Raw genomic sequence first — 23,834 nt, forward strand, 5'->3', positions numbered from 1 at the left:
CCTTTAGCTGACACAGGCCACTGATAATGTGCCTCAGTCTAGACAGTGATGAGAGCCTGTGTGAACTTTAAGCTACACATAGATTACAGCACAGCTGCTAAGGCAATATAAAAGACCACAGCAACGGACAAACGACACTTTAAAAAGTCTTATTCCTTAAAAACAATGAGTCTCTCTAACTGCAGATTGGCAAGTACCATTCTGTGTGTGGAACAGGGGAGAAAATCCCATAATCCTTTGGGAGTGCTGGTGTAGCTGAGATAAAAATCCACTTATTATGGCCTGTGTGTGGATGGGAAAAGAAAGGAGATGAGAGGAATGAGAAGACTGTGAGGCTAGGTGTGCAAGATTACAGATGTTAATTCTATTTCTCTTTTTTACTTGCCTCTGCCATCTTTTTCATATCTCTTCCAGCATTCCTCTCACAGCCTCTCTCCCTCCTTCCATCTCGGTTATTTACTCTCTCAATCTCTCTCACTCTCCGTCTCCGCTGTCATTTTGTCTATGAAGCGGCTTCGGCACCTTAGGCGCACTTCAAAGTCTTGATGTCAGACAGACAGACCCAGGGACCCTTTTAAAGATGTTTACACCTGCATCTGCTTAATGGGCGAGTCGGAGTAATCTAAATCGCAACTCACTGACACCACCGCAGCTACATTAGAAGGTGTGTGTGCGTGTGAGCATGTGCGTCTGTGAGATGCGTGGGAGGATAAGCTGAGCAATATAAGAATGTGCAAATAAAGCAAAACAAACAAACAAAGCAGGTGCTGAGAGATGCAGCTGATGTTTGCGAGAGACTTAATACACGTAAAGGCTGATGGAAGCTTCCAAACACAGAATATATACCAACATGTGTGAGTTTGGGCTATACAAAAATAAATTGAATTGAAACACGCAGGCACATGGAAAAGAAATGTCTCATTCATATACGCCTCCCATACACGCGTTCAATTTCCCCATCTAGATCTACCTGCAATCTCAACAGGTGTGCATACGCCCACATACACGCAAACTAGCGCAACCCCCTCGAAGGCACGCACTTCCATCTGCAGTTTCCAAAGTGTCCCTTGCAGTTGAGCCTAGCTTACACAGTGCAGCCTAGTCTAGCCTTGCCTCCCTGACTGGCTGTTAGCGTTTTACTGCAGGGAGGAGAGAGAATGACCCAGTTGTGAGGCAAACTGTTCTCTGCAGAGAGAGAGAGAGAGAGAGAGAGAGAGAGAGAGAGAAGGGAGAGGTGGAGGAAAGAAAAAAGAAAAAAGGTGTGTGGGGGCACTAGTCGCCCCAAGAGACCTGTGGTGTGCAATGATTGGCTACAGGCGTGCAGGGAAGGTGTGGGGGGGGGGGGGGGGGGGAGGGCTCACCTGCAGTGGCGTGTCCTCTATAGCTGCAGAGACTCAGCCGTATGTCACAGAGACTTGGAGAGGGGGAGGTAAGTCAGAGAGGAGAGGATGGAGATGTAGAAGAGAGAAAGAGGCAGAGAATAAGAGAAAGAGCGATGAGTTGCTTCTACCAATCCAAAGAATGGGAGTTATTGTAGAAATACTGGCGCTACATGCACTGCCACTGATATAAAATGGGAAGAAAATGGATCTGCTTCAACCAGTCATCCATCAGTGATTTTGAGAAAATCCATTACACACAAAGTGATGAAAGTTCGTCGAGAGTGGAATGAAGAAGAAAGAGAGACATACTCGACAAGGAGAACATTACTTTGCCTCTGATAAACCAGCCCTGAAATGAAAAGAACACGATTCTTCACTTGTCCTTGATCATCATGGACCTTTAGTTATGATCCTCACACTGCGCCATAATAATGCTAAAGGAGGCATATTGAAAGGAAATTAAACTGTGGCCATGGCAGGGTTACTGCTAGCCATCCATCCACTGAGCAGCAACACACTGTGCGACTAGTTGCCAGATATTGTATTGATTTTCTACTGCTAGAGCGCAAATTAACAATCGCCATGCAATGATTTGGTACTCGCACACAGGCAAATGCCAACGCATGAAACTAAATTGAAATGATAATTGACGGACTGTCATTTTGTTGGGGTGCAGCAGCTACTATAGACTTCTTTCTATACCATTTAATTAAGAATAAATTACCTTTAGGAATCGTTAATTGGGTGCTGGAGAGCTCATGCCTTCACAGTCGGCTACACAAGAGTAATTAATGCCAATTCAAGCGCTTCTACCAATGCACAGGAAAAAAAAAAAAAAAGCAGAAGCGGATTCATTCAGCAGCAGCTACTGATGGTGATTCTTAACTGCTCAGCCACCTATGACATGAGTGGAAGTCTGTGTAAATGTGTAGCTGTGTGTGTGTGCGTGTGACTGTGTGTGTGTGAGAGACAGCTATGTTTGGAGTGTTTCTCTGTAGTTACTGACTCGATGGTAAATCAGTAGAAGAGAGAAAAAGAGAGAGAAAGCTTGGACATAATTACATTCCCATTTGCTGGCTTGACACAGACTTGATATGGCTGAAGAATGTTAATAGTGATGCTAATTAACTGGCTGAGTGGATCTACGCTTTAAGAGAGAGCTCGACAGGCGAGGTGGAGAACAAAAAACTGATGTGTTGTTTGAGTACGAACATTTGAGAGATGTAACTAAGCAATTATCGTATGTCATCTGAAGCGTGGCTGTGTCAACCCAAAACTATTTAAGTGCACATTTTGTTGCTGGAGTGATACCTGTGATGTTTGTAGATAGTATTCCTCTTCCACCATGCTCGTTGTCAGTCTTTCCGTGTTGATCAGGATGCTTGTGCATATGTGTATATTCATGTGTACTTATTCAGAGAGAGAGTGTGTGTTTACAGAACACCTTTGTACAGTTTTGGGGGCATCAGCGTTCAATAATAGGACCAGAACATTAACTACTAATTAATCAGCTGACTGTAAACAGCTTTTCACCATTCTGACCGGATACAAACATGGGAAAAAGTACTCCAAAGTGATAATCAGCAGTATTAGGACAATTGTGTTGGACAAAATAAATGTTCAAATCTTTTCACGTTATGTTCATCCTCAGTGGATTTCAATATATTCTTAACAGTCAATACATGCCAAGATTGCTGGAGTCTTTTAGTCCAAACGGATAATGAATAATAATCAAGTACCGTATTTTCCGCACTATAAGGCGCACTTAAAAGCCTTTCATTTTCTCAAAAAACGACAGTGCGCCTTGTAATCCGGAGCGCCTTATATATGGATCAATTGGTTAATTGGTTGATCCATACTGGTTGTACACGGCGCTCTGTCAAAATGTTTCAGTACGACTGGTAAACTACAAAGCCGCACCGCGGTAAACACCGGTACTGTGCTTACTCCTAGTCCAACACCACTTGTGTGTGTATAAAGACCCCAGAATGGCACCTTTCAAGAGACACGCTTACGACGCTATTCTATTCTATGCGCCTTATAATCCGGTGCGCCCTATATATAAAAACAGTTCTAAAATAGGCCATTCATTGAAGGTGCGCCTTATAATCCGGTGCGCTTTATAGTGCGGAAAATACGGTCATTTGAACTGCTGAAACACTGCTCGCCCCAAAGGTCGAAGAATTCTGAGATTTCCTGCTTTAAGCACTAGACAAACTGAGTAGAGATTTTTTATTTTTTTTTTTTAATGACCGGCACAGATTTGTACAACCAGGCACAACCTTGTTTTAACCCGTGAGCCAGCAACACATCAGAGTCAACTACAGTTCAAACTGCCAGGAAACGGAAAGATCAGAAGTTAGTTATTTTCTCTCTCCAACTTCTCTGCTGGCTCAAGCCTTTCAACTCCATGTACAACACTGCGGAGAATAGCCACTCAAACCGCTCACGGCTCAATAGGCTGCCACATACTGGTACTCTTCTCAATAGGTGCAAACTCACGAGAGTGAAATGAGCATCAAATTCTATTTCACCGCTCTCACCCTCTCCTCCCATCAGACTGTCTCCCTTTACCCTTTCTCGACATTCTCTCCATATCTGTAGCTTTCGCCCATCACTCCTGCTCGCCAATTTTGCCCTCTACACTCTTCCAGTCTCTCTTTGCCATTATCTTCTTTCTGTAGCCGTTCACCCACTCTCTTCCAGCATGTCAGAAAAGATCTGTATAAATAAATAAATAAATAGATGTCCGCGAGGCTTGTGTCTGAATACGGATTCAAATTCAGAAGAACGTTGGGGAAAAAACATTAAAATAACCATCAGCGTTACATCCGAGGTAGTTTAACTTTATTCTGACTAAGAGCTGTTGTCGCTAATCAGCCAGTCAGAGAAAAATAAAGCGCATCTCGGCTGCAACACCGATGTGCATGGACCATGATTCATAGCTGGAGGCTCACCTTGGCGACAAGCTGCTGCAATACAGGAGTTTAAAGCAATCGCGTGGTTGTGACTTAGTGTGCATGTGTAAACATGGTGTCAACCCGCAGTGAAGCGGGCTGGTTACCAAGGTTGGTTGTGTGTGTGTGTGTGTGCGTGTGTGTGTGTACGCGTGCGTGTGTGTGTGTGTGTGTGTACACAAGCGCTATTGCCCTGCTCAGCCCCTGGCAGCTCATCAATTATAAAGGAGCCCTGGAAAGGAGGGATAAGGCCAAGCTACAGCAATGGCATCTATAAATACACACCTGAATGACACGCGTGAGGTGAACAGCTATTTTTGCAAACCACCGCGTACGCACACACGAAGGTTGACAGCCAAACACGCTGAACGCACAGGCAATGTCATCCACCAGATCAGGGCACTTTGTGTATCTGTTGAGTCAGGACGGCAGGAGTGCACAGTGGCTGCTCTTTGCTAACCTGAGCACCATGTGATACTCCGTCTAAATCAGAGGAGAGATTGCTTTCGTCCAACTAAACACTCTCGCTGAATGGCCAAACGGAAAAGTTGAGGTGTGTGTGTGTGTATGTGTAGAAGCGCGGGTAAATTCCGTTCTGGTCTGGAAGACAATGCTCTATCACACACTGGTGGTCCCTTGTTTTCTCCTTCTACCTCACTCTCTGCTCCCGTGTCCCTCCACCTTTTCATTTTCCCCTTGGATTATTTAGCTCTTAGTTTCACTCGGCATGCATCCATCTGTACGGTCTCTCTCTCACCTGCACCATGTGGTGCACATTCAATCTCCCAGCAATATATCCCTGACTGCATCTCTCCATCTCTTTTCTGTTTCTCCATCATGCATCCATCAATCCAACCATCTCTCTCTTGATCTCCTCCTCATCTGTTTTCAACTCTACATCAGTTTGATCCTTCAACTCCCAATACGTGCCCACTTTCCCTGTATTTTCTGTCTCTCCACCCCATCGTATATTCCCCATCTCTCCCTCTCATTGCTTTCCTCCCTCCAACTCTACTCCGAGCGAACACTTCCTGACTGAATTCAACATGGACTCCGCCTGCCTGCTGTCCAGTCAGAGCGCCTGGCTACTGGACGAGGTGTTTTGTGTCGACAGCTGGCACGGAGAGTATTGTGGGAATTGTGAGCATACAAGGCAAGCACTACGTTCTGATCATCTTCCCAGGCCATTACTGGACTTCACTTCTCATTAGCTCCCGTGATTTTCTGCACAGAATTTTCTAGACACGGAGACTCGTATACAAGTACGACACACACACACACACAGTATTTACCACCTCCCACCAAATCTAGGGGAGAAATTGGTCTTTGGAAGGGGGCCTAAGCAAACATTGTGCACCACGCAATTACCAGAAGAAGATGTATGTGGAAACAATTGGCCAGGAACAATGGTGCGAAAAAAAGAGCTGAGAAAAGAAGCACAAGGTGGGGGGGGGGGGGGGGGGGGGGATTCACATTGACTGATTCCCCTTGACATGCCTTTCTATCTCTACAACAAATAGCAGAGTAAAGCTGGGTAACAGACAGCAGTTAACACAGCGAGACGAAAACAATCAGCCTTATAGCCGTGAGGTCAACAGCACCCGTGATCTTCTACCAGCCCGCTGTCCTCAGACCAGATCATCCTAATCAGCATAATGTACGCCGTGTGTACAGTGATGTAGGCTATCCTGCAAATTAAATTCATGTATCACAATATACTGTTAGATATATAGTATGTGTGTGTGTGTGTGTGTGTGTGTGTGTGTATATTCTCTGCGTTGATTCCTTCTATACATTCTATCCTGCGTGTGGTACAGCCTGTGCTACCATGGCAACTCACGAATGAGCATGCTTTAGTGTGTGCTGCTGCGCTAGCTGGTGTGGGAGCAGCTACACACACACACACACACACACACACACAGACACACAGTGCCAAGGCAACTAGGAAGACTGCTGAGGAATACTTAACAGTATGGGAACATTGACATTCTAGGAATACTGTCTGAATGCAGCAGCGGTTTAGACCACTGGGCAGAATGAATGGACTACTAATGGCTACTGGCCAGGGCGATAGTAGCGGTGTGTGCGTCTGTGAGCACCTGTGTTGAAGAGCATTGTGTTTATAGCACAACAAGGGTGGGGAGGGGGCTTAACTCACAAACCACTGTCCACACACACACACACACACGATGCCTGCCCGCCGTCCTAAAGCATATTTCATCATTAGCTCTAAGCAGTTAATCCTCTGCTCCACTGACCATGGCTCAGCTCAGCCCATTTCAATAATCTGCATCTGGGGCTAACCAACCCATCATACACACCCGGAGAGACGGGCACGCACACGCACGGGAAACAAGGACACAATCAACCCACAAAGCATATGGGACTGGTCCAGAGCAATAAATATCTCACGTAAAAGCTCCGACACCCACACGCGCGTACATCTATCCATCCATAATCTATTGTTCCAACAGCAAAGTCAGCAGAACAGCCCGGTTCATTTACTAGACTGGGAATGCCACAGTAGTGCAATGATAATTGTGATTGCAATAAATTCATAATAATTGGACATATATTTCCATCAAATTAAACAATTGTTATCTGATTAACCTGCAAGGTTCAAAGTGTTGCTGAGCAAACATAAAAGTTTGCTTTACCCTACAAAGCCTTCGAGTGGCTAATAGGAATCAGTATCCTCATACCACAGGAAGGTGATAGAGAAATAGGCAGAGGTTGAGTCAAAAGTGGGAGTTTGACCTTTCTCTGCCCAACAACAAACATTAACCATTCAGCGTTGGAATTGACCCGTTTCCAGCTCATGCCATTTCCCCTGACAACCTTAAATGACAGATCTCTCTCTCTCTCTCTCTCTCTCTCTCTCTCTCTCTCTCTCTCTCTCTCTCTCTCTCTCTCTCTCTCCTGCAAGCTTTACTCTTCTCCTTCAAGAAGCTACAGCTTCGCAAACTACCATTGATTCACCTCTCACTCTCCATCTGTCATGTCAATCTACCCTCTCCTTTCCCTTTCTTGTAAATTCTTCCTCCATTTTTTTTTCTCCATCCCCTCCCTCTCTGTGCGTTTGCTTCTTCTTCTTCTTTCCGTGTGTTTGCTGTTGCTTCTTCTTCCTCTTCTTCTTCTCCCCTATTCTCTGTCTGACTGGAACAGATCGAAAAGTAGTGGCTATGGTGAACGAATTGTCACAACCCGACACGATGCTCTTTGCCTATGGCCAAATACTGACAAACGCTCTGGGGAGAAGAAGGTTTCGTTTTTGTCTCCTCTGTACGATCACTCCAAGAAGCATGCATGCGACTGCTTTTACAAACACCACCTGTGTCAGCGTACAGAGAAAAGCAACACACAGATTCACCCAAAGCTTCTTCGACCACACTACCTCTGCATGCCATGCCTTTGTCAAGTTCAAGGTTAGCTGCTCATCGTATCGAGCGCCAATGCTCCCCCATCGGGACGGACGGAGCGGAGATGCATTAGCACCTCGGCAGGTGGCCCCTCAATCTCATCTCTTCCCTCTTTTGCTTCTCCACCTCTACCCTCCACACCTTCCCCCCCCCCCCCCTCATCCCATAGTCCACCTCGCCATCCATGGCTCCATGGAGGTACCTGGCCAACAGCGTGCATGTAGGCTGGAGTGTGTGTGTTCAATGATGCATGAATGTGTGCTTCTCTCAATACATGCAATTGTGTGCAAAGTGTGAATGTCATGCATGCGTGTACAGACGTGTACTTCTCATGCTAATGTGTAGTCTGACCAGATGACCGTAAACTAAACCGAAGCCTGCAGGGGGGTTAAGGCTTTCCTCTTGACCTGCTGCTGTGCACTGACCTGCAGCCAATGGGTTTAAACCTCACCCAGCCCCAGCCTTTTATCTCCATCACATCTCCATCTCCTCCTTAAGCCACAGACCAACGCACACACAAAACTGACTGACAGACAGGTCGACAGAAGCCATATGGTCCATTCACTTCCAATGGCAGGAGGTAGCCATCAAAGAGCTCTCACAGCAACTCCATTCAACCATGCGCAGATAGACGCAGGGAGGGGAGAGATTAGGAGAAAAAATGATGAGGAGAGGGCAAAGAGAGGTGGAGAAATCGAGGGGAAGCAAAGAAATAAGAGGAAAGAGAGGCGAGGAGTGTGGTGAAGAGTAAAAACGAAGAGACATTCAATCAATTCAAAAGAGTTAGAAGTGAGGTGGAAACCAAAAGAGTGAGGAAAAGGCAGAGAGGTGTACAGATCAAATAAGCCCGGTGTTGTGTGAGACAGTAAAGGCCAAGCGTGGCTGTAGCTGTGGGCATGTACAGAATCCTACTGCTTCGACAGCACTGCCGGTTTTATGCTGACAGGTTATGAAATCCAGTTTAGACTGTGTCTTTACACAACACAGCCACTCGTCATCAGAGACATCTAAGGCAAGGGCTATGTTTGTGTGTGTGTGTGTGTGTTTTTTTTACTACTATCTTTGTAGACCATGAAAGTGAAGGGGAAACTTTGGCTGCTCCTTACTAGGACTTGGTTTATTGCAGGCTAACCTTACTTTCCAGATTATTGGTCACTTTTGCTCTCCCACGCTCATCTTTATGAACAGTTGTATTCACTCCATCACCATCACTAGCGTTTATTCTCCAGGAGAACATCTCCTTTCTTCGTGGCCATAGATAACAGGAGAATACTAATTGCCATCTCAATTATCATTCTACGTCTCCTGTTGATCTGTAGTTTAGGTTGAAGTTGAGGTTGGGGTTAAGTATGTGTAGTTGTGGTAATTAAGGTTGGGTTTAGAGGCTTGGGATTGCATTATGTGAATATGTAATTTGTTAATTATCAGTATAGAAGTACAACCATGTCTGTAGTCTGGTCTAACATTATACTAGCGGAATTTTACTCTCACCCCCATTATATAAAACAATTTCACAAGCAAATTTAATTTAATTCACTCAGCTTCCTGCCTAACTCAACTTCATGATGTCATAAACGTGAGCCTGTAAACACTAACAATTTAGCTCACCCAAACACCATTGCATTAAAGTCAATCCACTCTCTTTTACCGTAATGCTTGTATTTATTGAGGGTGACATGTTAGTCACAGCATCATAAATAACAGCAAAAAAAAACCACAACAGGAGGATAGTGTGTGAGAGAAGAAGTGAGAGAAAGGAGGAGGAGGGGGTTGAGGGATGGAACAAGTAAGGTGGAGGAGTGTATATAAATCAACATCCATTAGTGGAGGGGTTATAAAGTCACTGATGAAGGAGGAGGACTGAAGCTCAAACCTTTTATTGTCTTGTTGTTGTCTTTTATTGCCTGTGATGTCATCTAATGGTATACAGTTAACGACAGGGGAGGGGAAGTATGTACATGGGAGGGGAGGATGGGATGGTAATGGGGTTGAGTGTGCACGTCTGTATTGACACAGGATATTGATCACCTTTTGTTAAAGATGGTGAGCGTCTTGAGGTTTTTTTTCGCCTGAATATACCATATGTGCACAATACGATCTTCATTCATGTTGAGTAGTGAATAAGAACAATGCCAAAAATCCTGCAGACACGGTTCTCTCAAGTGCCAATATGTGGCTTTGAGAGGCATGCCTGGAGAGAGGCCAAGGGAGAGACGAAGAAGAGCTTGACGATAACCAGGGAAAAAATGTTTCAAGAACCTTGAAGCAAAAACAAATATTCAAAAAACCCTGAAAACAACTTCTACTGCTTTTTACACTCCAAGCCACTAAATATCCCATTCCTAACTCACACACATCGCCTCAGATGAGCAGTAGGTATTAAATACCATCACATATTCTCCCCCGTTTGAAACGTCCACCTGCGTGTTGGTTATTGTCTCACAACATGGCAAACCGCTGCCTCGATCACTCTGCCTCTGTGCGGAACAAAAACAACAAACTCAGACAGGGGGGGGGGGCCGCAATCAACGAAAACAAATAACGTGAAAACCAGCGCTCCTGTGAATCCGTAGATAAACACCTCTCAACATTGATCACATCTTTGTTTAACATCCTCCGCTCCGTCTTTCATCCTGAAGACACGCATCGTTTCAGGAATAAAGTCCCTCTGTCCAAACTCTCCCTTGTAGCTCAGCCTTCCTCTGCCTCCCTCAGTCACTCTATCCATCTCTCTTTCCTCCTCTCTGTTCAATGCCGGTTCTCCCAGGCCTGTGAGGCTCACTGCCCCAGAATTAGTCTCAGTCACGGCCCCACGATGATGTGTGTGCGCGAGTGCGAGGAAGTGGGGAGTGAAAGCACAGGAGCAACCACCCTTCTCTCACACCTAGCAGCAGTGCATCATCCCATTAGCCCAGAAAAGGGGCTGCCACATGGGGGGGGCACAGGGGCATGAGGGGAGTCTAGGGTGGAAGCAACAACACGCCAAAACCCGGCTTATCCAGTCCTGTTTAACTCCGAGGAGACAAATCTTGTTTAGCCGAGGGCTTTGCTGTCACACAGAGAGTGACATGTTTTTTCAAAAGGAGAGGCAGTTATGGTCAAAGATGTTCACAAACACGATGGCCGACACTCCCGGCTGCAAAGACATTTCCAAAGGTTCTCAGGAGCTTCAAAGCCATCAGAGCCCATACAATTACTAATAATGCAATAATCACCTAGATTCCATCCACTGTATTACAAATTGATGAACAAAAATGTAAAAATAACTATTGCTAGGTATTAAATATAGTTTATTTTACTGCTACTGTAATGCAGTTAAGTAAATCACTTAGTAAATGATGCATTTCATTCTATTCTGATCCCTCAATTTGCCTCAAGAAACAGATACGAAACTTTGTCTAATCAATTCTGCAACATGCTGATCTGTGCTGTCTAGCAAGTTCTCCAACATGCTGATGTGTGCTACAATCCGCCCCCAGGGCTCTGGATTTTATTCTTGTCCAAAGTGAAGGAAAAGTACAGCCGATACTCCCGATAGTGTGTGTACCCTCGTGTACGTGTGATATATGGTGCAGTGGATGAGGAGGATGTTGAGAGATACCAGATAGGCTTGGCTCTAGGAATAAAAAACCCTCAAGGGGCTCTCCTGCCCCCCCCCCCCCCCCCCCCCCCCCCCCCACCTCCCCTCAAAACCCACACAGGCACATTTAAATTCTCTCCACAGTGAAGTACACACAATTCCTCCGTTCACTCTCCCTCTCTTTCATTGACACACACACACACACACACACACACCTCTTCCCCCTCTGCAAATGCAGCAGACTCAGCTGATTTGTCTGAAAGTCAATCTGCCTTACTACTACTATCCTTCATCCAATCCAGCAGTCCCCAATTCCCAGCCCTTACTCCACATTCTCAAAGAGAGAAACCAAATCTCTGCCTCCATCACTTCAGCCATCTCCGCTACCGTTCACGCTGCATTCCCGCTCCTTACCTTCTTGACTCGTCCGCTTTTTGTGCCCACGAAGACCAGCGAGTGGTTCTTGTAGACGTACGCGATGACGGAGGACATTTTGTCAACGGCGTCGGAGAATACAGACTTGCCGCGCACCATCTCGGACACGCCCAACGGCGCGTTCATGTCGAGGCCACAAAAGTCGTCGTCAATGGTCAGGAGCTGCGGTGGAGAAGAGGAGGAGAATACATCACAAATTAGATTCACTTTCCCTCGTTAGTACGAGAAATACAAACACGAAGGCCACTGCTTAGGCCAGCACTTCATGAATTCTTCTTTGGGATGGCGCTGCATGCCACAAAGGTCTTAAGTGGGGGAGGTTTGGGTTAAGTCAGGCAGAGAGTCTGATAGTGGTATCCAACATGGCTATCCAGATACAAACCTATACCTGGTCTGATAAACAGTAAAGAGTGAATTCAACATGAATGCAAATGAGAATATTTTGTATGTGGATGTATTTCTTTAAACGGACAGACATTATAGAGGGGAGGTCAAAGGAGAAACCGTTTGTACGTGAAAGTCCATGCGAGCATTTGTATGCATGTGTGCGTCTGCCGATCCAAATGCAAGAAACGGCAAATGTGGAAAGAAGTAAGAGCGAGATGAAGATGGAAGAAGACTGCAGTCAGGCTCTAGCTCTGTAATAGTGCCAGAGGGTGCTCTGTCAGGCACAATTCCCCACCGTCCACCCAACGCTACGGCTACTACAGAAATGCCAGAGCGGCAAGATATTCAATGTGAAAAGATTCAAAGTGAGCGGAGTGAAATCGAAGAAAAAAAAGCTGCATCATCACACCGAGGCAAATCACTGCAATTCATCTGAATTGAATTGCATTGAATTCTCTTGATGGAGGTTGATCTGTTTTTTCTTTCTGTGTGGGACATGCTGCTGTGATTTTCTTATTAAATGCAGATAGGTGCGTTTCATGTACTGTGCCTCTCTACATTTTATGTTTGCGTTCATGTGTTTTACCTTGCCGGGGCGATATTCATAGCAGTCACTGTGGGCAGAATGACTTATGGGTTTTGATAAGAGAATAATGGTGCTGGGGATTGGTCATTATTCTGTGTGTGTGTGTGTGGATGGATTTGAAACACTGGCTTCAGGACTGAGGCAGACATCGTTCTTGATTAATAGCTCAGCAAAGTGGTGGGTAGCTATTGGGAGAGAGGCCTTGGCAGTTGACACTGCCGTTACGTTCTTTCAAAACGCACCGAAAACATCAGCCGTAAGGGGAGATGGAGGGTTTGAGTTATTAAACACAAGCGTTATTGTAATGACTTGATGAAATGCAATTTCTTGCAGATTGATTGGAGTGTACAAATGAAGCCTTTGTAAGACGTTATGATCAGTACTGGTCTGATATGAATGATTATAGGCATTGGTAATGTGTTTGGCTTATAATTACCTAAGGTTAGCCGAAATTAAATTCATGTTTAACTCAAAACATGTCAAGTGAAGCAAAACGTCTAACTTTTTAGCTAATGGCAAATTACCTGGGCCTAAGATAGGAATATCCATTTTTAGAAGAAAATGGAGAATATCCACCAAAAACATCTCGGCTTTCATTTGGCTTAAACCTATCGAACCATTTCAAATCTACAGTTGTCTAGTGGCTTGAGCTGTCAGAGGTGGTGTGCTCTGGTGGGGAAGGGGGGGGGGGGGGGGGGGGGGCAGAGGGTCTTTTAGTTTATGTCTTATTTTCTGTTTTTTTTACTCTTGGAAGTGCACCCCCTGGGCTTTCAATCAATCTCGCAAGCACCAAGTGTCTCCTCACAACCTTTCACTAAAGGCCATCATCATCATCATCATCAGAAGCCTCAGACTGAGCCCCAGAAGAAATATGAGGCCTGCTTTCATTAGACAAATGGAACATGGCCGGTCGGGACCACAATGAGCTTCGGGCTACACGCGGGGTTATATACGAAATGGTACGAGTGATCGATAGAGACGACCTGAATTTGGGTCAAGATCATGTCATATGGTTAGAGGGTTGAGATGAGGACAAAATGCAGTAAAGCCAAGGACAGGAAGGAGGAAGGAGAGATGACAAATACCAATGCTGAAATGCCAAAGTGAGTCAACAATGATGAATATTGGTGCACAAAAGAAACTTAAGTGGACAATTTTTCCTTCAATTCACCACCCTCTCGTTGCCCCTCCTCCTCCAACCTTTTGAGAATGAGCTGTTGTCGAGAATGCACTCTGTACAGGTCCTTCATGTGGCGTCTCACTGCCAGATAGATGGTGCTCTGATGAGAACCAGGGTCACCGTATGAAATCACAGTACCTGCTAACCCGTCCCCCCTCTTTTTGAGGCAACTATTCATAATCAACACAATTGTTTCTCCTTTCTGACGTATAACAAGCCAACACCGGTCTCCAGTGTAGTGTCCACTTACTGTATGTTTCTCCATTCACCAGTGGAGCGGTTTCTCTACGTGCAATCGTTAAGTTCCCGTGTTTTTGTGACAGAAAGAAACAGCCTCTCTGTGTTGCCATCAGTTATAAAGTAGCCTCAACGTCCCAGAGTTCAAAGGTTAACACGGCCCATCACAAGCAAAATGGAGTACTTTGTAGTATTTGGAGCCTTTGTGATTGAATGCCGCCTCAAACGATGATAAAAGGTGCAAAGATTGATTACTTTTCCAAAAGAGTAAGAGTGGTTTTCGTCATTAAAAAAAATCACTTCACATTAATCCGTGAGTTTCTGTCAACACACGCGTGTGTCTGCGTAAGTGGTGGGTGATGTATGTTCACGAAGAGGCTGCTTTTATACGTGTGAAAATGTGTGTGTGTGCGTGTGTGTGTGTTGTCATCTCTCGTCACCGACATGCTGTATTATTTCTACTGGTTGCCAATCATAGCTGCCATCTCTGTCCCGCATTCTGCAATCTAATGAAATATACTTCGTCTGTCAGCCCTTTCAGGAAGCAGCCACATTTTCATTACGCCACCAGCAAAACATGACATTTGTAGTTGCGATGCCAAAGACGTCTCTAGTCAAAATACCAAATAACATCAATGTAGCCCTTGACATCGTCTGCCAATATGACACCGCTGTCACAGCTTCTATCACACTTTATGCCCCTTTTCTTTCTCTCAACCCATCTCATTAACGCATTTTCCAACGGAGACGGTTTCCATTTTTTCACTGCTTATCTCTCACTCTCTCTCAACCATTTCTGCCTAACGTCCGATAGCCAGTGCTTTGCAAGTTGTCCAACCATTGGCAGATGGTTGGCAGATGCAGACCGTCTGCATGTGGAGATCTGATTTTATTAACTTCTGCACAGACACAAATTATGAATTCTTGAAGGATTCAACAAAAGTGCCAACGACTCACGCATACGTGATTGATAACATACTGCATACGTCCCTTTGATATACGCCTGAAACAAATTACTACTGGTACGGGTGTCGCATCTGAATATGTGTACAAACTAGGGACTGACAACTCGAATGACTTGAAGCTACAAACTCGATTCCTGCTCAGGTGTGGAAGGTATTTCAGCCCACAGACAGAGGGACAGGAGAGCAGAGTCCCTGTGTTTGGGCGGAGGCCAGGCACCGAGGCAGAATCAGGTCACTCTCACCCATATCCATCGCTCTACTTCTGTTGGCCTGCCAGCACCGGCACAAAGGGAGCTCTCTTCTGGACTGTGCAGCGGGATCAGCAGATACAGAGTGGAGAGAATGAGAGGGGGCAGCGAGAGTTGCTCTACGCGATTAGCGGGGACTGAAAGAGATCCGCTCTCCGACGCTCTCTGATGCGCGGCCTAATCTGGGCCTGCGTTGTTGTGAGGGGCGCGTTCCGTTGGCTGCGAGTTCACAAAGTTAATGACACGCATTAAACCGCAGAGACGTTTCGCTTTACGTCGCTGCTCAACCGTTGGAGGCTCTAAAGAGTCCATTTTCTTGCACTAGCTACTCCTCTTTAATGCATTATTATACTCCATGTGGCAGTTTCGATGACTTTCTTCCCCAATCTTTTGTCATTCTGCATCTTGTTTTTTTAAATAAAGTCTTGATGCAACATTTGGTCGATTGTTTTACCGGAGTTACGGATGATTACATGGCAGAACTTCCCTTACAAAGAAAGACTGGAGGAGGAAAATAAAAAAAAATACATCCTAGTGGTTCTCTCCGTTTAATTAGCCGCTTCGACATCCAGTATTTCCTCTCGCCTACTGTGCGAAATGACTGACCTGCCAGGGTGATTGGCAGCGCTAGAAAATCATGCCACGCTTTAAATGGGTTCGCAGTGTTCACTGTAAGACATGTCAACATTGAACTTAACATTGAAAACATTGGCTGTAGGACTCCTGCCGAAACAGTGAGTCACCTTGAAGTAAATCAATACATGTCGGAGAATGTTGAGCTCACAGTGATTGGAAGGCATATAAAGTATGCTAGCTTTAATGCAAATATACTTGTCACGGTCTGGGGTTTTGATTGGTCTGTTTTATTTTAAAGTTCTCTGCCTTAAGTGTTCCGTTTGTTTTACTTCCATGTCTTTGTGGTTCTCCCTCCCTTTTTCGGGGAATCACCTGTGTTTAATTTGTCCTCATCAACAACCCCGGTCCAATTGTTTCTACCATCAATCAGCCTTCAGCCTGTCCTCCTGCCTGCCCACCTGTGTATTGTTGTCTAATTAGTTTCAGTGTATTTATAGTTGTGTGTTGTCACTGTGGGTTGTAATATCGGCCCTCATTGCTTGTTTGGAGCATTTGTTACCAGATTTGTTACCTGCCTGCATTCTTTACTCTCATTCCTGTAACTTTTGTCGAATCAAGTGTGTTGTTAAGATGAATGGCTGTTTTAAGAGAAAGGAACATGGATACGGAGCGTATTCTATGATAAACAGCAATATCATTCCTGTGAAAAATGGCTAAACTGAAAAAAAACGAATGTGCAATTCATCGTCTTGGTAAGAGCAGGAGTCATTGTGAATCCATTTCTGATGGCTGGAGGTCGGTGCTCTTTGTCATTTAGTTAAGGCATCCACAGGGCGTTCCACAAGAGTCAGTCCTTTTTGCATCACTGACTGAATCATGCTCAAAAGTCAGTTTGAATGCTGAAGTGTCGATGCCGAGTACGAGCCCCGTCACCGAGTAGATTTAACTTCCCCTTTGCATGGCGCCTTGGGAACTGTTTCGAAAGCCAGTCACAATAATTAGGACTGAAAAAAGAAAGAATATATAGCGCACACACACACAGGGCTGGTTCAATGCCCGAAACGTCATCTCAGGGAAGACGTGCCATCAATCTTGGCATATCAGTGCAGTTACACAACTAAAAACGGGGAATGAAAGTCGGATTCAGTGCACATTCATATCAAATAATGCTTGAAAAGGGATCAAATATGCGTATATTGAAGTGTGTATGAATATGGCTGTAGATATACTTCTCAAGACGTGCCTGAATTGATTTATTTGGCAGGTTTCAATGTGAGGAGGCAGGCTTTGATAAGCCTGTGATATGTTGTTAATTCATGTTTGCAGATGCTTGCACCTGCCAACCATTAGCTGAGCCGCTACGACAAATGATAAATATTGGGTAGGGAAAACAATCAAACTGGGAAGCAAAAAGAAAAAAGAAGGGAATACACAAACTGCTGGAATACATCAAATTAGGAGCTGAAAATAGAACTTAATATCATAAAGAGAGAGACGTGTCGGATGACTCACTAACCTATGTTTTCCGTGTCACTGTGCACTGGCAGAAAATCGTTCATTATTTATTTTTGAATGATTACTAGGCATTACCGTCTCGTTTTCTACCAAACACTGTATTTATTCAAGTGATAAACAAAATAAATTGAGAAAAACAAGTCGGCCGTATTATCGCAAGCCAATGCAGCTTTTCATATTTCCGTTTTGTTGATGCTGTGCGAGAGAGAAGTTGATGGTCATTTGTCAGGATGTTATTAGTGGGGGGCTTAAATTGGACTGCATCACATTTAAGTGTGTTGCATTTATGTTGATGGAAAACATATTAGCGATATCTTTTAGCATAATGTTATACAGTTAAACAACTCAGAAACCAAAGACCTATTCAACAAAATGCATGACTATGATGTATGTAGGATTGATTGTATTAATTGTTGTAGTTGATATTTTTACATTTGAAGCTACTATTAACGTTTTCAAATGAAGCTTTGAATGTCTGTTGTCATGTTTGATGATGCCATCACCCTAAAATAATGTTTAAAATAAGTTTGTTTTTCTTTTAGTGGATATATAAATGTAATTTATGGTGCCGTTAGATTGCTGCTAGACCACCCTGTTAATATAGGTGCGCAAGTTTTTTGACAGCAGGAAAAAAAAATGTAGTTTTTGAAAGATTAAATGTTAACAAATATATTGAAGATGGAATATTTTGTCAGATACAAACATGTTGGGAAATTTGAAAATGACTACCGTACATTTTCACCTTTGGACTTACACCGCTTGGGAGTTATTGGAAATGTTTAGATCTCACGAGTCGGTAACAATCCTACTGGAATCTAATTCTACAAATAGTATAATACGAATAATAATTGTGTAGCCTGATCTTTATCTGCAACTGTGCAGAAATACTGGGTTTAAACTGAATGAACAGACATGCAAAGCTTCAAAATATTTAATACAGACCGAATTGCATTTGAAATAGCTTGGTCAATTTCATTGGTAAATCCATGTATTTTTCTAAATTACTTTTTAAGTATTGTACAGTACTCAGTGGAATTAGGTGGTGGGAAAAGAGAGTTGTTCAACAGCTCAACAAAAGACAAAAATAACATGGCAAAGAAATGAAGGCACCCAAGTCAGTCCGTGTTTCTAGGTGAGGCGCAGCCAGCGGAGTATAGTGTAGGAAGTGGAGGACATTTGTTTAATCACAGAATAATGATACTGTGATGGATCCTGACCTTTAGCGAGTGGTATCATGTATGGAGATTTAATTAGCGAGCAAGCAGGATAGCGGATATGTGGATGGAGTGGGGTGAAGAGGGGGGGGGACAGTCTGGATGTTCTTAATGAATCTACTAGCCTTTCCCTTCCTGAGGATGTGGCCTAGACTGACTCATCAGCAGCAGCAGCCAGCCACTGATTAAGCTCCGCAATCAGGAGGAGGAGGGATGGAGACGGTCAGCGCTGGAGACAACATCATTCAAAGGTTGGTCAAACACGGAGGAAAATGGAAGACAGAAAAGAGTCGATAACGTGAAATACGAGCATCGGTGGGAAGACACAGAATGTCATATTGGAAAAGTTCTTTTCAAGTGAAGGATGAAACGCGCCGTGGATGAGTGTGTGTTCGGGAGGACCGTGAGAGAGATCAAGGAAAAGACTCAAAGAAACAGCAGCGGCCGAGTAGAATAATCTAATTAATTGGAGTGAATTCAGAATGTGAAGTCGATAGCACATGACAAATGTGGAAGAATGGCCCGTGGCGTGTTAGTTAATGACATATAATTAATGATCATTAGTAGAAGGGATGAGAGGATGGCCGTGGCCTGTCAGGGACTTACAGGCGACCTTGTAATTCTCTCGTTCATGTTTGGGTGGGGTGGGGGGGGTTAGAGACAAAACTTCACCCCGTGCTTATGGGAGGCATTAGAGGAGGAAATAAAGGGGACCGAAAGACTCGAGGAGGGGGAAGCACAACGGGATGAGAAGAAGGGACGCCGGCAACTATTTCTATAAGAACACGAGGAGGAGGACGGGCAAAAGGAGAGAAGAGCGGCACAGGCGGTGAGCAACGAAGCAAGGATGAGAGAGAAGAGAGCAGAGTGTGAATTTATTGCGATCCCGCTGTTTTGTTGTTCTGTTTTTTTTCTGCTGACACAGAGAACATGGAGGGAGCAGGCAGCGTTTTTTTTATAGGTCACATGCCACTTCACAATGATCTATGGATGCAGGCCCTTTGCAGACTTATACTGTTGAGCATGCATTATGTGGCTCAGCCAAGCGTGGCCATTTGGGGGAGAGAAGAAGCATCCCCCCCCCCCTCACTCACTCTCTTATATCCTCTCGACTGCTCCCTCACCCATCATATCACTCTCTGCGCATACTTTTTCTTCACAACTTCTCCCTCTTTCCATTTCACCTACTCTGACTAAAAGCCTCTTAAAGATGATGTAGAGCAACAAAGGCCTAACGGGGGTGAGTGTTAACACTGTCCTACTCAGGCCTGTGTCCTTCAACATATCACTACTTTGATGATTTGATTATGTCTCATTCCAAAAAAGTCATATCTCCACCTATAGAGGTTTCAGTCAATTCAGTCGATTTAGGTTTTCACACATTTCTATCTTCTACAAGTTTAGGTCGACTGTATCGCCGACAAATACAAAACTGGTTGTGTTGCTGCGCCAAGTGAACACTGACCACTACAATAAACAATGTCCTCTTGCAAAGCTGCAAGGTCTGTATAGTACAGTATGTGGTTGTGTGATAACTCAATCGGAGTGTCGATGAAAGCACTCCGACGTCCAAAATATTCTGGTTGTTTGGTGTTTTCAATAAAGAGTGAGCATGGGTGTGTACTGTGTCTATGTTGGCTCTCTCCACCAAAGGGAAACAGAATAGAGAGGATGTGAACGAGGAGTTTAAACTCCACTTCTGATGATATTAGAAACACGGCGCTCCCAGTCATGCATCATTTAAAGCGCCAAAGGAATTAATCAGTGACTAACAACCAACGATTCATAAAAAAAAAAAAATCAACCATGGGATATTGGAGACACCAACCATCCATCAGAGAAACACACGAGAGATGGGAGTTATGTTTGCCCACAACTCTTTATCTTAACATGGTCTCATCGTGAAAGCACTCATAGGAAATATATACGGCCTGTATTTACATCTACTAATGCTCAAGCAATGGGCCCCTGATTTATGTGTGTCCATGTATTTAAATATGACTCCTGATTAATGGCTGTAGCATCAACTCCACTCTAAAACAACCTAGAATTATCTGATCTACATTTAAATAAATGACTCAATAAGCCTTGCAGATAACAATTTATTTATTGCCATTATCACACTTTATCAAAAGCCTCTCTCCGCCTTTAAACGCCACCATGCCCATCTCTGCAGTAGCCATACTTACAAGTGTGATGGCACGTGTGTGTGTGTGTGTGTGTGTGTGTGTGTGTGTCACAACTCATCTATCTCCTGCAGAGTCCACCGTCACTTGTTCAGCAGGGTCTAAGTTATGCAGTGGCGATGGCGATACTGCGGCGCGCGCTGAAATGGCATCATTCCTCAGCGCTAACCCCGGTGAGCTCCCTCACACTTCCTCTCGCCGCTGACAGCTCCACCCCGGGCGTGATTTATCAGGCCCTCAAGCAGCAGACAAAGGCGCCACGGCACGCGTGCCGCGCCAGAGACGGATTAATAGATAAACACTGCGATTCCCGAACCAAACACAAGAGAGGGTCAACTTCATAATGGCTTGAGCATGGCTAAGGTCAGAACAATATGGACTGAGGCGCAGTGAGAGGATCAAATTTATGTTTCTGAAATATGGCCACGACTAGGAGATCACATTCTTGTTCGAAGTATTTCTGTCTATATACATTTTCTGTTGTGGCTCTTGGAATAAAAGTATGTTTTTTCCCGCATCATGTTATTTAATTTGTGACTCCAAAAAATGACATTGCATAATCTTCCATTTCCAACAATACACCATTAATTGATCTACACGTTAAAAAAACGGACCTCTTCAGAGTGGTCTTGTATTTGAACCCATTATTTACACCCCTCCGAACTTGAAATTGGCAAGTGAGCACATGACTCATGTAGAGGAACATGTTAACTAACAAATGCACACTGCGTAATGAGATCAAGACAAAAATTGCTTTGGCTGCTTGTGAAGGTGGTCTAAAACACGTAACACCCAATTTAACCTTGTTTTTTATGTGCACAAAGTGAGAAATCAAATGAGCTGAATCACTGAATTTGTAATGCTGTTATGGAGATTGGAATTATGGTAATTTGGCTGAGCATTCGGCTGCATTGTTTAAAGGGTGAGTGGATTAAAAGAGGCAGCTGATGCGTAATATCGCATCAAAAAGGGATGGAGCACAAACTCATCCGAGAGTGTTCATTAAGGTTTCCCGCAGTGAGCCGGGGCTCATTAAAGTAACATTGGGAGCGCGTCCACAACTGATTTTCCTTCAGATGGACTCACCTGTAGTGTGCCTCAGTAACACACAATTAGAACAATAACAAGACGTCAGGGTTTAGTTTCCCGAATGCAGTCTCATATAATACTCTTTTCCTAAATGGGTGTGATAAATTCTACTTAACACAGAACTGCTGGACACCTGCTGTTCTGGTGCAGTTTGTTCTGAATACAGTAATACATGTTACAGTCAGGAATGTGTGTACTTGTGCACGCAAAGTACGTGTGGAATAAAAGGAAACTACCAATACAGTATATATTTCCCCAGTACTTTCAATAAAATTGTGTCTATAAATGTGGGAGGAAGTCACAAATATGTGCGTGTGTGTGTTCTAGGAGTACTCACCGCACTGCTGCAGGGAATATCTTTGACTTTGAGCCAAGCCAGGTCCAGTGTGCCCTCTCCCTTGTAGCACGACTGCAGCCTCTCCTTGATTTTCTCATTGATCTTCCGCAGAGAGAAGACACACAGTGCAGAGTCCTGCGAGGCCTGGCGCGGACGCCTCTTCTGGCCTTTTGAGAAAACGGCAAACAAAACGTCATCGTCCGGTGCCACATCTAGTGAACGTGCCAGGATGGCACCAGCTTTGGACAGGTAGGCCGCCTCCAGTAATCGGTACTCCACGTTGCCACTAATGCATCCAACAGGCACCTCCACATAGGAGTTGAAGGCGGTGTCGTCCTTGCAAAGGCGGACTATCTTGGAGGTGTAGACCTGTTCCCGACCGGTAGAGGAGGATCCAGTGGTTGGCCCATTCCCCATTTCGGGCTGCAAAGTCAGGAAGTAGACAAAGTTCCCACTGGCAAAGCCATAGATGTAGTATATGTCAAAGTCTGGGATGACAGTGAAGGTGTCTGAGGGGATCTTAATCATAGAGGCCACAAACTCATCATGGAAGACGTAGGCAAACATGCCATCCTCCTCCGAGTTTCTGGTCAACTTGCGGCTAGAGATGGTAGGGAAGTACTCTGGCTTGCCATCCACTGCTGTGGCTACAAACAGCATGTCCGGAGAGGTATTGCTATACGACACAATGACGCCAAATACAGAGCCACTCTCATTGACGCCAGAGAGGTAGTGCTCCTTCTTGTGGAAGGGCTCTCCTAGTTTGAAAAGGTCGTCTAGGCGGAGGAGTTTGCAGATGCCCTGGTAGAGGCTGCCACATGCCAGCAGCCGGTTCTCCCGATAGTCCATCAGAAGCATCTTGTTGACATTGTTGGTGAGTGATAGCGGCTCACTGCAGGGTTGGACGATACGTGGTGGGTAGCACTTGCGGTTGTCTTCATCCGGGCCAGTCTCGTGGGACACCTGGACCTCCAAGCCCGGGGACAGTTTGTATATGCGATTAACGGCTCCCAAATATACATTGCCGTTGCGATAGTCCACTGCCAGATGGTTGAATGTCCATGCCGGGTTCTCAGCGTGAAATGATGCGTACTCCTCCTCCTCCTGAAGGGATGCAGTGATCACTTGGGAGCCGGCACTGTGAGCCTGTGGGGCTTGCACCACTGTTTGTGACGTCACAGGAAGCTCCAGACTGGACAGGAAGCAGCATACAAAAAAGAAGGTCCGTGTCCTGGTGAGGGACGTCATGGCTGTTCTGAGGTTGGGAGTGGTGAGGAGAGGGAGGGAGGCACAGCCCAGTACTGTCGGCCAATCAGGATCAAGCCTCTCTTGAGATGGAGGACATTATGAACCTAAAAGAGGGAAGAGACAAAACCCAGTGAACAACAGCAACATGAACATAAACAGCACATGACTACACATTCAAGGCAACAATCACATGGTATTGATGGATAAACATTATGCATATGAAGACTGTGATCTGGCACAGATTAAAGCAGAGCATCTACAAAGAATATTGAGGAAAACAGGTGAAGAGGCCA

At 44.8% G+C, this 23,834-nt stretch overlaps 1 protein-coding gene across 1 annotated transcript in view; it reads right to left on the minus strand.

Annotated features, from left to right (window-relative positions):
• Nucleotides 1-23,541, minus strand: part of plxna4 (plexin A4) — a 182,092-nt gene extending 158,551 nt beyond the window's left edge. The window contains exons 1-2 of the mRNA XM_076111514.1: nt 22,294-23,541; nt 11,753-11,935 (exon numbers count right to left, since the gene is read on the minus strand). Of these exons, the coding sequence (XP_075967629.1) occupies nt 11,753-11,935; nt 22,294-23,541 (1,431 nt within the window). The remainder of the gene's footprint in view (nt 1-11,752; nt 11,936-22,293) is intronic.
• Nucleotides 23,542-23,834: the final 293 nt, after the last annotated feature.

The sequence above is a fragment of the Anarhichas minor genome, unplaced genomic scaffold (assembly GCF_050575085.1).
Source record: "Anarhichas minor isolate MPS153535 unplaced genomic scaffold, ASM5057508v1 ptg000045l, whole genome shotgun sequence".
Lineage (NCBI taxonomy): Eukaryota > Metazoa > Chordata > Actinopteri > Perciformes > Anarhichadidae > Anarhichas > Anarhichas minor.